Below are 14,624 nucleotides of genomic sequence, written 5' to 3'. Positions count from 1 at the left end.
TCCTTCTTTGCATAAGTTCTCGAGCCCTCTCCAAGAACAGAGCTGCTTTACAAATGAATTCCTCCCAAACAATCAAAACATCCTTTGCTTCCCGGTTGCCGCAAATCATGCATGATGATAAGTTAATCTTGTCCAAACTTGACTCCATTCAACCTGGCCCGGTCAGAATGTTAGGAATTTTCCATTAAGGGCTGCAGGTTTGAAATTTCCGGCAAAGTTGACTGCCGTCAAAATATTCCAACGGACTTTTGGATAGCTGTTGAATCACGCAGCGGAGCCACAGTTGTCTTGGACAATGCTTCTGTAAATAGCTTATACAGGTTTATTATTATTATTATTATAGCTGTTATCTTATAGCATCAATATCTCCTTGCAATTAATTATTGAACTGCTATAACGTGTGAGAGCCAATTGTGTAGGCCCCCCTTGCTTGGCTGTTGGCCAGGAGAAATTAAGAAATCCATGGAAGTTGCACCGCTGGCTCAGAAAGACCCAGTCAATGGTGACCAAAGAAATTCCATGCTCCTTATCTAAATCTTTCATCTACCACCGTAGCAGGTGGAAACTGGAAAGCAGCTCCACCCAACAGAGGACAAAGCTCGTAAGCTTCCTGGTTCTAGAATCGTAACCAGTTGTTATTATTAAAATACTAGTAATTTTGTCATTGAAGCTCAAGCAAGATGGCACCATTGTTTTCTGATTCTGTATGATGAAGCATCGATGACTTAGGATCGAGAAAAGGCTACGTGTCATGCATCGGATGTGGTATTGATGCAGATGATGATGCCTCATCCAGCGTAGCAGCAATATGCTGCCACTGAAGACTGAGGCTGCTCGATCTGTTGCATCATAGAAATGCCTGAGTCCACTGAAACACATAGAATCCTCAACTGGTTAGCCTCTCTCCATCCAAGTACCAAAAAAAAAAAAAAACGAATGACAGTATATACTATTTTGTATGAAATCATGCGCACAGATAAAAAGAAATCAACATGGAATCAATAACAGTAGAGAGGAAATATGGTATTCATCTCTGAAACCATATCTTGCTAATTCAAGGGGTGAAATTTTCGCAAATGTTATATGTAAACGTATCATGAACCGGCTGAACTCGGGAAAATTTAGGGAACAAAGAACGTGGGTATAAAAAAAGGTATGGGAATTCCATGAACCTCTCTAGTTTGCAAATTGTCGCTTAATTTAACTGCTTCCATCAACAAGTGGAATTCACTTGAAGCTCAAGATATTGATTGATTTGGATCTCATCAAAGGACCATCAGAGTCCCACAGCTTGTTAATCACGAGACACCCAATGCTCCAATTCTCAAGAACAAGGAGGTGGAACTAAGAAAACTCATACTGTTTTTTTTTAAAAAAAATCAAAAGAAGAAGAAAAAAAAGGATCTCAGATACCATAATTACAGATGTATGGAGGTGCATTGCTTTAGCAGCCAACAGGCTGAGCCCCAAGACAAACTCAAATGAGGTGGAGGCTACAAAAACAATCATGAATGGAACAGGGAGCCTGATCAAGAAAAAACCCAGTTGATTTTACATCTTTAATCATGAATGCTGACAAGTTAACAAGATGTTTACAGGTGTTGAAAACCAATGAGACTCTGAGATGATATGCCGAAGACATCAAAAGGTAAGTCTGGCTTCTCATAACTTCTCTAGGCCTTTTCTTTTGCCGGGGATGTTATCAGATGATGCAATGTTGATGCATGGATAACTGCACTTGGTGGGCTTGTATCTTTAACCCGGAATGAGCCAGACCGCCTAAGATTGTGATGCCTCTCAAGGTTACTTTTCAAAACGTGTCGAATAGGCCTAGGTAGCAGTCCCATCAGTCGAGTTGAGCATACAAGAAGAATTACCCCAGCAGTGATAAACGACCTGCAAATAGCATAAGATGTTTTGTTTCAACCCAACATATACTAGAATAAAATGTAGAGACGTTGCATAGCTTCCAGCAATGGACAAAATCTGTTTATTATCTGAAAATTTATAAATGCAAAATGAACAAGTTTATGAGCACATTGAATCAAGAAGGAGTTCTATATAGTTGTATCATCTTCGTAATTCAAAACCATTGCCCTGCATGCATAAGCAGCTCATTGAATCGGGTTATAATGTATATACTATGCACACTCAAGATTGATATAGTTCAGCTTCTGTACATAATAGGAGTGAACAATGGCAGTCCTGATGCATAACTAATATCCATGCCAGCACAGTATATAATTGATAGCAAGACTAAAAGTTTCTGGTATCGAATATCCTTATCTGATAATATTACGTTGCCAACAACATCGGTCATTTCAATCATTGAAGGAAATAATGCATTAGATGCTTAAAATACATCTAAAAAAAAAGAAAGCGAATTGATCTTAAAGCTATTAATGTGAAATTAAGCGAGCCAAGTTGTGGAATACCATCCAAGCAAGAGAGAGAGACGAGCAAGAGGTGCTGAAGGCATATCTTCACCCAGGGCAAGCATACCAGCTAGCACGCCAGTCAAAATAGATGCCACAGCTGCACATGTAGATACCACAATAGCCCTCCCATGCTTTAGGCCTCGGGTCTGTTCAAAGAACTCAGCCAAGGTAAGATCGCAACTAAGCAAACCCATTAAAAAAATAAAAATAAAAAAAGAAAAGCAAATATTTGTATTGAGCTTAATAAAAAAAAGGGCAGCTCTCTGCACGAGGCTCCCATCATTGCAGCATCTGGGAGGGTCGGATGTACACAACCTTAACTTTGCTTGCGGAGAGGCTGTTTTTGTGTCCCAAACCCATGACCTCCAGGTCACAATGCATATCCATTTATGTGTTGAGCTTAATAAGATATTTATTTATATGCAACAACAACATTCTGACTGCTAAATTCTAGCTCTAGATAGACACGTAACCTGTACAAGCATGGGTGAAAATAGAGAGACTAAACTGAGAGGACACCAATTTTCTAAGAGGGCAGTATTATCATTCCCCATTTGAAAATTGTACTGATCCCACCCGCTAGTTATAGCCAGCTTGATGAAAAGTGCTGCCAGCTCCAACAGGCAATAGTGACTACTTATGAACTGATGGTCACCTCAGTGGTCATACCCTCTGTTTCAAACTGAAGGTTGTGGGTTAGAATCTTGAGTGGTGCATCCTCAAGAAGCCAAGCACAGGTTATTATAATAATACCGGTGGTCTCCCTCCCATCACATAAAAAAAGGGCTACAAATCATGTTGTCAGTTTTGAACTTAACTAATCAAATAATGGTACATGATCAAAAAAAATGAGGAAGAAAAAATTAGGAAATTTCTAAAAGTTGATGTTTTGGAACAATAGTACAGAATATATAATCAAATGGTAATTCCATCTTCTTAACTAACAAGCTTCATCGCATCTTTGTCAGGTCGGCTTTACGGATCAGGTTATGAATTGGAGATTGAGAATCATTGTTTATTCCCAGAAATTTGCAACAGCATCCAGCTATGAAAGTTATCAGCATAAAACTATTTTACAAATCTGTTATTACTTGCTTGCGCATCTGGTATTGAATGAGGCCCTTCAGTCTCTGCAATTATTAGATTCATGTTTTTTAAACTCTTGAACTAGTATTTAATGTTCATCAGTGCCAAGTGCACATCTTCCAATGGAATCTCTGTATGAAGTTAATTGTTCCAGCAAAAAGTATAGGCATCAAATGGCCTTCAACATGTGCACCGCATACAAGAATTCCATACAAAAGAGAAAAAGATAAATATTGAAAATACCTGATAAACAAATCCAGTGGCACTACAGCATATACTGATTGAAATGCATACAGGAACCACAACCTTAGAGAAGCCCTGCTCTGAGAACAAAAATCCCATTTTTGATATTACAGATGCCATCCTGTAATTATATGTTGCAGCATTAGCAACTAACATCTCCTTAAGAACATACCAAGCTACAGCAATGGGATAGAATTCTGCCAGCATAAAACTGCAATGACGTAATGTCTATTCCACATTTAAATAATCGACATTTTAAAAATATAGATCATTTAGATTGGCTAGATGTGAGGTGCAGGTTAATTCTGACGACAGGTAATTCCGGATGGAAAATAATGGCCCACAAATCAAAATGGAAAGAAATAATTTCACATATGCACTAATTGTAAAAGAAGAAAAGCATAGAGGGACAATGAAACAGCACCCAAATAGAATGCCTGATTCCAAGCCAAATATAATCTCCTCCACAACTTCAGATTCCATCTGCATTGGATGTGCAGAAATATCAAACATTGTGCAAGCAACATATGGTTAAAAATATGAAATCTGATGGAAATAAGATATATAGAAGAAGATTAAAAAGCACATAATACAGTTTATCTAGTACAAGGGTATGAACACTTACAAGCTCCTGCCCCCGCCGTTGACTATTGTAGATGTGAAGCCACGCATTCAAGATTATCTGAATCTCCAGGCATGGAATTAGATGTCTTAGTCCAATTAGAAGGAAATTTTATGGATCCATAACCATGTGAGTGTATGTGTCGATTCTTTTTTTCAATCTATTCAACCCTTTCTAGAGCATCTACTGTAGGATCATTGGGCAAACTGAAGAGCAGCTCAAACCCATAAAGCAGAGGGCAATTGCAGAGAATAAAAGACCCTTTCCTATTCTTTCTTAATCTATTCATAGTATTACCTTATGGATTAGTAAATTCATTCAAAGTTCATATGGTACAAGTTGAAGCCTAAAATTAGAAAATTCCCATTTTCATTTTATTGTTAAGCTATGGTGCTCAAAATAAACTTTAAAAAGCACAAATATTCAAAAGGAGCATGATATAGGGTTAAAATGATATTTTTCTAAGAAAAAAAATTCTGGAAACCAGGCTATTCCATCAGGTATCTTCTTTATATGAGGGAAAGAGTGCCATTCTGTAGCATATAAAAATTCTATACAACTCATCAAAATCGATATGCTAATCATTAACCTCTACTTGAATGATTAATCTCCATATCAAATCAAGGTTCTGGTACTCAATACATTATATGAAAAATCAAAGGTTCTGCATACACAGATTTCACACTACTGTTCAAAGAGAACTTAGATGTCGGTAATAAGAAGTATGTAGCAAAGGACTAAGATGCCAAAGTTTCCTTTTACACATGAAAAAGAAGAAGATTGTGATGGTGGTGGTAGCAATGGTGATGATAATGGTCTAGAGATATAGATTGGTGCACAGAGCATGATACCTACAAACAAGATGGCAACTGAGAAAACCAGCCAAGGTAAACGGAAAAGGGAGACCGCAGAAACATTCTGCTCCTCCCCTCCAATGCCAACCCCTGCAATAAGAACAGAACGACAAAAATTATTTCTGATATCTAGGACTATACACTGTGCAACATTAGACTACAATCATAAATGTCATGAATATCAAGTAAGGATTGTAATTTCCATAACAGGCAGAAAATGATTTCAGCTCTCAAAGTTATTTACTGTAAGCCTAAATATATTTTGTCTTGACAAGTACACAAGTGGAATTTTGGTGGTCTACTTGAAGATCCTTCAGCCATGCCAGACACTCTGCGACACAACCATGAAATCATGCTCGCTAGTTAAAGAATTACCAAAATATGTAATTGAAGATCGATATTATGCTCAAAGTTGAAAGATCATACAATAAAATTCAGACATTTTACAGCTTCTAATGTAGGAAAGCCTGAATTGTAGAAAAATGAGCTTCATGAGTTACTAAAAAGGAAAAAAATGAAGTAAACTGGCATTTCTAAGTGGTTTTGGTAATATCAGGTTGAAGAAAAGAGCACAGATGTAATAATATCTTTTTTTTGAAGTGAACTAGGCTCTAGTTGACTGGATCTCAAGTTGCAGTCAAGTGAAATTGTAAGACAAGGGGTCCAACAATGATGATCCGAGCCATTGAATTTGATCCATTATCTCTAAACTGCTTACTGACCAAAGATCATATAACTTCGAGACCCCTGGCCTATGGATCAGGTGGTCACAATAGGCATTATTTCGTGTTATTTAAACAGTTCCTTCTAACCATTTGATCTCCAAATTATACGATCTTTGGTTTGTAGGAAGTTTAGAGATAGTAGATCACATTCAATAGCTCGAATCATTGTTTTAAAAAATCTGCCTTCCAATTTCACCTGCCCAGATCTGACTTCAAATCCGGTGGACCACAGCCTAGTCCACCTCATTTATCCTTCAATCAAATTCTTTCAGTTTGGTATAAGAAAACCTATTAGCGATCATTGTGGATTAGCCATCAGAGTATTGGGTCACAAATTGGCAGAAACTTGGAGCAAACAAGAGCTGCTTAATGCAGTAATTTTATAACTACAGACATTTCAATTTCCAACAGACTGACTTTATAGACGAGCAAAATAATACGTAATTTATTTGACATCAGAAGGTTCAACACTTAACTGAAATAGAATATGGCTGGAAAGCGCAGAACATCAGAAGGTACCACTTCTGACAACCTAGACCAGAAAGCCATATAGGGTGCATATGACCATTTTTCAATATAGCTGGAAGTAATGCTAGAGTTTGTGATGCTGATAGCACCAGGGAAATGATGGATAGGATAGAAATGAATCCACTAAATCTAAGATAAAAGACTGCCTGAAGGGAATTTTTTTCAAAAAATTACAAAAATTATCAACAATTAATAGTAAGAGGAAATAGAGATTTGGAGGAGGAGGAGGAGGAGAGAAGAAGAGAAGGGGGGGGGGGGGAGGAATAGCTGACAAGCTTAACTTTATTTTCTAGAATTATACTAACCTACTTAGCCCTTAATACAGTGACAAACAATGATATGTACATGCAAGCACGAGTGCGCATACACATATGCCAACATCTTTCAAGTTTCGCAACCTTGCCACTTGTGAGTAATCTCATATGTTTTTATAGGATACCACAACACTTGAACCAAGTGGTAAAATTTGATCAACCATATTTTGTCAGACCCGTCCCCATTGTCCCACTATTATTGTATTTGCTAATCCCATTTTGTAAACTACATTTGAATTTATTTTAGCCCTCATACTTGTTGACCTCACTAAGCCTGCCTCTTTCCTGGTACCTTTTCTACACAGATTTCCATCAAAATCTTATATATTTAAGACAAACTACTTTGCTTGCAATGCCTGTGTATACAATGTCTAGCCTCCACATAATCCGCTTCAATATGACAGTATTCTTTATATGGAACTCAGTCACCATTCTTGTCCTACATGGCCTCTAGGAGTGAAATGTCTTCCCACCAATTTGCCTAGTAATCATTGGCATCATCTTTCTAGTTAGGATCAGCAGTTATCCTATTTTGTTTCCAGTCAACTTTGTTAACCTATCTCAGCACTATGTTTCTAACCTCATCTGCACCCGATATGCTTCACCAAGGTCATAATTCAAAGTTCACTCAATCATTCACTCCATAACACAGCCCTTTTAAAGCTAGACAGCCTTGTTATTGTTTCCATTGACACATATCATGCTCCAGGTAGCATTGTCAAGTTATGAATCAGAAACTTGAAAATGCCTATTTCTCAATCATCATGATGTCTCCTAGTGCCCACGGCACCTCATCAACGACCAAACCTAGTGGACAAAAGCACCACAGCCACATTTTATCTGCACAAATACAATGCAGCACTGCTTTCTTTCTTACCCTCTTCTTTCACATTGAACTACTCTCATTCAAGCATAAAACATCTTTAATTAAAGCCAAATAAAGGTAGTCTAATGAATCTTTGTAGAAACAAACACAGATTTAGCGTGTATGTACTTGCAGATTATTTCATTGTCAGGATGAAGTTGCAAAAAAAATTCCAGAACCAAGAGATATGCACAAGATTTGTCCATTGAACCTTTAGGGTGGAATCTTACAGGGTAAATTTATACATCTGATAATACATGACAAGCCTGATGACACAATGGCCTCATTCCAACCATTACTCAAATCCATAGAGAAAATACTCACCTTATTGAGATCTGACATGTTAGCAATAATTACTCCAAACAGCTAAAAGAGTAAGCAATTAACAGGAGAATTACTCTAACTTACATTACCTATTGTGCCAACACCAGCCAAGGCAATGCCCAGCCAATCAAGAGCATTCATCACCTCTTTGAGATAAAAATGAGAGAAGACAGAAAGTATAGCAAGTCCACAACCAGAAACAGGTTGTATAACAGAAACCTGAAAACATATATCACTAATTTAATTAATAAAGCACATTTAAGAGCAAATGCATATATTGCACTTCATTTCTCAGAGTGATTTTTCAGCAAATATCAACCTTAACATGAAATAACATTATGTGTGCATTTTGTTGGATTGTTAAATCACTGGCAAATAAAACATCAATATAAATCCACTTTATAGGTTACTTTAGCTGTGACTTGTTCAAGATTACAAATTTTATCGCCAAGTAGCTAATGTATATCTTTATGATTCATTCTTTTTACTCAAAGTCTGTGCTGATGGCGGACCACTGCAGGGAGAAGAGAGAAAGAGGAGGAAGAAGGAAAAGAGGAGGAAGAAGAGGTTATAGAGATGCAGGAAGAAGAGGTTATAAAGACGCAGGAAGAAGAGAAGAGGAGGAGGAAGAAGAAGAAGAAGCAGCAGAAAAGAGGCTAGCATTTTTTTATTCAATCATTCAATTGCCTCATACATGAGAGGGATGGCCTTTATATAGGCCTTACATCAGCTCAATCAATTGACGACATACCAAAGTTGGATCCTCAATCAATTGACTAAGTCAACCGATTGATTACATACCAAAATCGATCCAAACACTCGATCTAATTACTTGACTCAATTGACTTGATTAATAACAAAACAACTAGCCCAATTGACTTGACTAAAACAATGCAAATAATGCAATAAAATAAAAGTGACTCGGACTCAAATGGACCAAATCTGGATCTGACTCAATCCGAAGGCTTAGGATCATCTAAACGAACGGCTCTAATGTCCCCATTAACTCCTCCCAGGTAGAAAAAACTCGAGTCCGTCGAGTACAGGTCTAGCCGGCTGTCGTACTGCTCTAGGAGATCAGGGTCAAGGCGCTGCAGCTCGGCTCTGGAGATCCACGTCACGTCAGACTTTGGTCGGCCTTTTTCACCAAAAAAGGTAATGTTGGTAACCGCCTTTTCTGATCAACATAACCTGCTCATCTAATATATATTCTATTTGTTCTCTACGTGCATGAAATTTTGGAGGTAGCGGCTCAACAGTAGGTAATGGGTCAGGGTGATCAACAAAGGCAGATATATCGACAAAAGAGTCAGAAGGCATGAATGTTGTCTTTTTGTATGGAACTAAATCTTCAATATTAAATATCGCACTAATCCCATAGTCTTCAGAAAGATCTACAACATAAACATTCGAACTGATTTTCTATAGGACGTTAAACGGTTCCTTGGTAACCTCTAGTTTGATCAGGGAAACCACTGAAAACGAATCTGTTAATGCAGGTTACAGATTCGGTCAAGAGGGAAAAAAGGGGGAGAGCTCTCCGTTCCTGGTTCTCCTGTAGCTGGATTCTCCGGAACCACAAGAATCCTTAGAATGGGATTCCAACTCAGCACCTTTTGAGATTTTGAGAAGAGTTGCTCTACGAGCTTGCAATTTCTTGAACGTTTCCAAAAAAAGTCGTTCAAGCCTAATTCTTATCATGACGTAACCTCTTTCACTTAGCTATTTATAACATTTGTGTAAATCAGCAAAGAAATTTATATTTTAAGTTATTAAAGTGAATGCATTTGCTAATTTCTTGATGCAATGAATATGGGTGCAATGCGAATAACTGTGCAGACTCAGACACTCTATACTGATGAGATATGGAGATCAGGTCTATGGGCTGCCTAGGTTTGCAACCATGCACCACATCGAATGGACTCATGCCTATGGACTTATTGACCGAACTATTATATGCAAACTCAATAGTCGGTAATATTAAATTCCATGTCCTAGCATGTTCACCTACTAGACATTTTAATAGGTTTCTAAGGCTACGGTTGACAACTTCAGTCTAGCTGTCAGTTTGAGAATAATAGGCAGAAGAAAATTTCAGTTTGGTGCCTATCATATACCATAGGATTTTTTTCTAAAGTAGTTCATGAATGAAAATCCCTATCAAGCATAATAGATTTTGAAGGGTCAGGGGGTCTAACGACTTCATTGAAATAAAGTTTGGAAATTCTAGAAGCATCAGAAGTCTTAGAACAGGAAAGAAAATGAGCCATCTTTGAAAATCGGTTCACAACCACAAAAATGAAATCGTGCTTGGTAGAAGTACGTGGAAGCTCTAACACAAAATCCATACTGACATCTTGTCATGGGCATTCGGGACGAATCCGAATCTGGTGGTACCAACTCTTCAAATCAATCTTAGAAAAGATTGTGGCACCAGATCTAGAATCTAAAAGGTCATTTAGCCTAGGAATGGGAAAAGAGAGAAAGAGGAAGTAGAAGGGAAAGAGGAGGGGTGAGGTCGTGTCTCTCTGGTGAGATGCAGCCGAAGAAGACACCAGGGGTGTCGGCGCTTGTGGCCGTGGGAGCGGCCGATTGAGGGTAGTGGGGCGGCGTATGGAAGTCGAACCCTTCTGGGTTCGTGAGAGAAAGGGGAAGCGGCGGCGGGATGCGATGGAGCGGCGCCGAGATACGGCGGCTTGAAAGAGGAGGCGACGCTCGTCTTCGATGGCAGCGCGGCGACGCTCGTCTTCGATGGCAGCGCGGCGACGCAAGCGGTGGCCCTTCGGAGAAGACATCGCTCGGCTTCGGTGGCGGCACGACGGCGCAGTCAGTGGCTCTTCGGAGGAGACGGCGCTCGCCTTCGGTGACGGCGCAGTGAGAGGCGGGGCGGGGCTCTACAGGCAAGCGGAGGAAGATGAAGGTACCTTTTTTTTTAGTCATGTGCGGTCATGTGATTTTTTTTTAACACATGAGGTCACGTGCGGATTTTTATTTTTTTAATTTTTATTATTTTTTTTTTGAACGGATCCGGGCTGAGGGCTCGGGCTAACGGGTTTGAAACTTACCCGTTAAGCGATTTTAACCTCCAGACGGTTCGGGAGGGTGCTCCAACCCTTGCAGCGGCCGCCGTAGGCGAGGCTCCAAAGGCTATGGCAGAGGGCGGCGACTTCCAGTGGCGAGTCACCAATCACAATGGCCGGCAGGGTCCTCTCTGGGTGGGGGTGGCATGGGCAGTCGTGAGAAGACCCGGGCCTCCTGGTTCTAGGGTTTTGAGGGAGGGGAAAGGTGACCCACTTCTCTACGGGCTGAAGGTGGTGTGCGGTGCTGCCGGTGACGAAGGGTGGAAGTGGTGGCCGTGGGCTTGGCGGCCGGTGGGACGAGCCCGATGAAAAAGGGGTTTTCCCCTTTTTTGCATCTGGTGAGAATTGAAAGGAAGAAACCCTTTTCTTTGGTGAAAATTGAGGAAAAGAGGGAGGAACGAGGTGAGAGGGGAGGCTTCACATTGCAGGAAAAGAGAGAGAGAGAGAATTGGATCGTGGCTTTGGCAGCAGAGGCAAAGCCGGCCTGCTCTGATACCAAGATGATGGCGGACCACTGCAAGAAGAAGAGAGAAAGAAGAGAAAGAAGGGGAGGAGGAAGAAGAGGTTATAGAGATGCAGGAAGAAGAGAAGAGGAGGAAGAAGAAGAAGCAGCAGAAAGAAGGCTAGGGTTTTTTTATTCAATCATTCAATTGCCTCATACATGAGAGGGATGGCCTTTATATAGGCATTACATCAGGTCAATCAATTGACGACATGCCAAACTTGGATCCTCAATCAATTGACTAAGTCAACTGGTTGATTACATACCAAAATCGATCCAAACACTCGATCTAATTACTTGACTTAATTGACTTGATTAATAACAGAACAACTGGCTCAATTGACTTGACTAAGACAAAAGCAAATAGTGCAATAAAATAAAAGTGACTTAGGCTCAAATGGAATCAATTTAGGTCCGACTCAATCCGGGGGCTCAGGATCATCTAAACGGACGGCTCTGATATCCCCATTATGTGCCCTGTCTTGTGGTTCTACGTTTCATCTCATCTATCTTGGATACTTTGTTTCCACCATTGCATATAAGCTGTCCCATGGTCTTGACCAGAGATTCTCACTGTGTTGTATTTTGTTCTCTTAAAAGCCTGTATATGTTTTGAAGCCATGATAAAATAATAAAGGAATAAAAATAGCTATTTCCAATTTGCTTTTTCTCAAACCAACTGATTCATTGTATAGTGACAAAGAAAGGCATCCCCTCAAAAACTATAGGATTCACCAAATGAATATTCAGCAATATTTATGTAGGGAAGTTACTTTTTGGTTTTGGAGATGCTTGTTGAGCATCTCTAGTTGTTTAAGTTCTATACTACTGTGGCCTTACTATTTACTTAAATCCTGTCATGTACAATTTTATCTTCAAAATGAATTGGTCATTTTTCCCCTCTTATCTTATGCAATTTGTTTAACAGAGTAATGCCTCGAGGTCAACTTTGTGTGTGCTTCTCCATCGGTTTTCATGTACATTATGTTGCACAAGAAGGAAGCAAATCAGGGAAAACTAATGAGCAATCCAGGATGATATCCAGGAGATATAAAAATAGCAATTCAAGAGCAATAGTTAGTTATTAAATTTGCTTACTAAAGTTCAGAATATAGATATCGACTGACTCACCGGAGCTTGAGACAATGCCCTTAACATCAATAGTGCACCAAATATATCCATGACAAAGCCTATAAGCCATTGTTTGTTGAAAGCATAAGCTCTGATCACCTACAAAATAAGCACAATCAGCTCAGTTTATCAGTTTGAGTAGCCATACAGAATAAATATCTTGATTGCTTTACATACATTAGTTAATTTTATATTCTATGTTATTTATTACAAAAAAAACTGGGCATTATCTGTTGAAAACAAATTTTGTTGCATGGGTTGCGATAAACTAATGTGAATAATGTACTAAGGTATGTAAGAGAACATGATCATATAGAAGCATCAAAATTATGTCTAATTAATCCCCAGGACAATGCAGCATTATTATTTAGCAGCATTCCGGAAAAGCTCAGGTTGCTATTTATAGCATTTTGTTCCAAAAGTTGCAAAGGAAACCATCAGGTGGAATGAACCAACCCATGGCTAACGGAAATGACTGAATAAGGTGATAGGTGATTGTATTTATCATCTAAAAGCTTCTGGTGGCCTGAAACTCTGTCCATCATTTCTCAGTGCTTCCAGGGCTTCACCACATTTTCTATTAGAAATTTCAACTTGTTGGTTCATATAAAAACATGACACTTTAAATTTTCAAGCAGATTGGCTGCAATTAGCACATTGAGGAATGTGGAGGCACTCACATTAAAAAAATAATAATAATAAACATCCGATATAAGAACTGGATGACCTGAAAAGCGATCATTTTATTTTTATTATTATTATTATTATTATTATTATTATTATTATTATTTTATTTTATTTTTTTTTTTTGGGGGGGGGGGGGGGGGGGGGTGCGGCGGGGATCAAATTTGAACGTACTTTGTAAATAATGTGTCGAACCAACGCATGGTAGGAAATGATTGCAACAATCTCTCAAATCATACCAAAGACAAGGACATAAAGCAAATAAACCTTCTAAAAATCACAACTTTGGCAACTAACAAGGACACCTCAAGTATCAATATAAGTATCACCAACCAACTGCATTCCTCGATTTAAAAAGAAGCCAAAACTCATCGAGAATCACAAATTATAAAGGAGAAATGACGAATCACATCTCTCAATTCCAGAGTGTTTTCTCAAACAACACAAACTCTAAAGCTCTCAAAATTTCAAGAAGATGCCGGAACAAGAAAAGAAAAGATCGCTCCATTGCTATAACCAAATTAAAAAAAAATACCGTTTAAAACCAAAAAAATCACATTAAAATTCAGGCTAATCGATATATCATCGAATCAAGAAACGAAATGCCGGGTGAAGAAATCAAGCAAACAAAAAAAAAATTTTTAAAAAAAAAGAAGGAACCCTTTTGACCTTGAGCTTGAAGGAGAGGGGAGGGAGGATGACGGTGCCCTTCTTCTGGAGAACCTTTCCAATGTTGTTCCCCGCCGTCGCAATCAGCGTCAGCATAATCGATTCCCACATCGTTCTCCGATTTCTTGCCTATCTCTCCCTCCCAGGTTCTTGCGGGAGATCGATCGAGGGATCCTGGATCCCTTCCTCCCTTCTTCCCTGGTTCTTGGGTGCGGGATCGATCGAACGGCAGCGGAGCTCGACAGGTGGTTTCTTCTTTTCTCCCTCCTCCGAGCTTTTGAGGCGACGGGAGAAAAGACGGCACTGAGATATCGATCGGGTCCGATCCACTTTGTCACGCCTTTGTACAACGCACGCCGAAGTACCCAAAAAAGGGACCGCCTCTATTTAACGCAACCCGAATCTCCCGATGGGTCAGATCCGATCCGGGTTAGAGCCAATACGAACCCCACCCGATCCGATAGCACCCAACGCATGACCAACGATTTTCTGTGATATAGTCCCTATAATTGTTTATATCTTTTATATTAATTCATTTAATTTTTTATATTTACATATT

The 14,624-nt window shown here is 39.2% G+C and overlaps 1 protein-coding gene across 2 annotated transcripts; it reads right to left on the bottom strand.

Annotated features, from left to right (window-relative positions):
- Window positions 1–1,389: 1,389 nt before the first annotated feature.
- LOC103724076 (magnesium transporter, putative (DUF803)) lies at window positions 1,390–14,423 on the bottom strand. Of its 2 annotated transcripts, none has more exons than XM_008815231.4 (9): window positions 14,066–14,423; window positions 12,713–12,811; window positions 8,089–8,218; window positions 5,245–5,333; window positions 4,393–4,449; window positions 4,192–4,250; window positions 3,768–3,888; window positions 2,436–2,584; window positions 1,390–1,896 (listed from the first exon to the last, which is right to left on the bottom strand). In XM_008815231.4, the coding sequence occupies exons 1-9, from the start codon at window positions 14,174–14,176 to the stop codon at window positions 1,674–1,676; spliced, it is 1,038 nt and encodes a 345-aa protein (XP_008813453.1). In that variant the 5' UTR covers window positions 14,177–14,423; the 3' UTR covers window positions 1,390–1,673. The 2 variants fall into 2 exon arrangements, with proteins under 2 accessions (XP_008813453.1, XP_088566115.1); XM_088709989.1 differs by having other exon boundaries at window positions 4,192–4,281; window positions 4,419–4,449; window positions 5,241–5,333; window positions 14,066–14,378.
- Window positions 14,424–14,624: the final 201 nt, after the last annotated feature.

The sequence above is a fragment of the Phoenix dactylifera genome, chromosome 1 (genome assembly GCF_051530095.1).
Source record: "Phoenix dactylifera cultivar Ajwa chromosome 1, Ajwa_hap1_PhDact_Kaust_v1.1, whole genome shotgun sequence".
Taxonomy (NCBI): Eukaryota; Viridiplantae; Streptophyta; class Magnoliopsida; order Arecales; family Arecaceae; genus Phoenix; species Phoenix dactylifera.
This window is presented reverse-complemented; position numbering and strand designations above follow the sequence as displayed.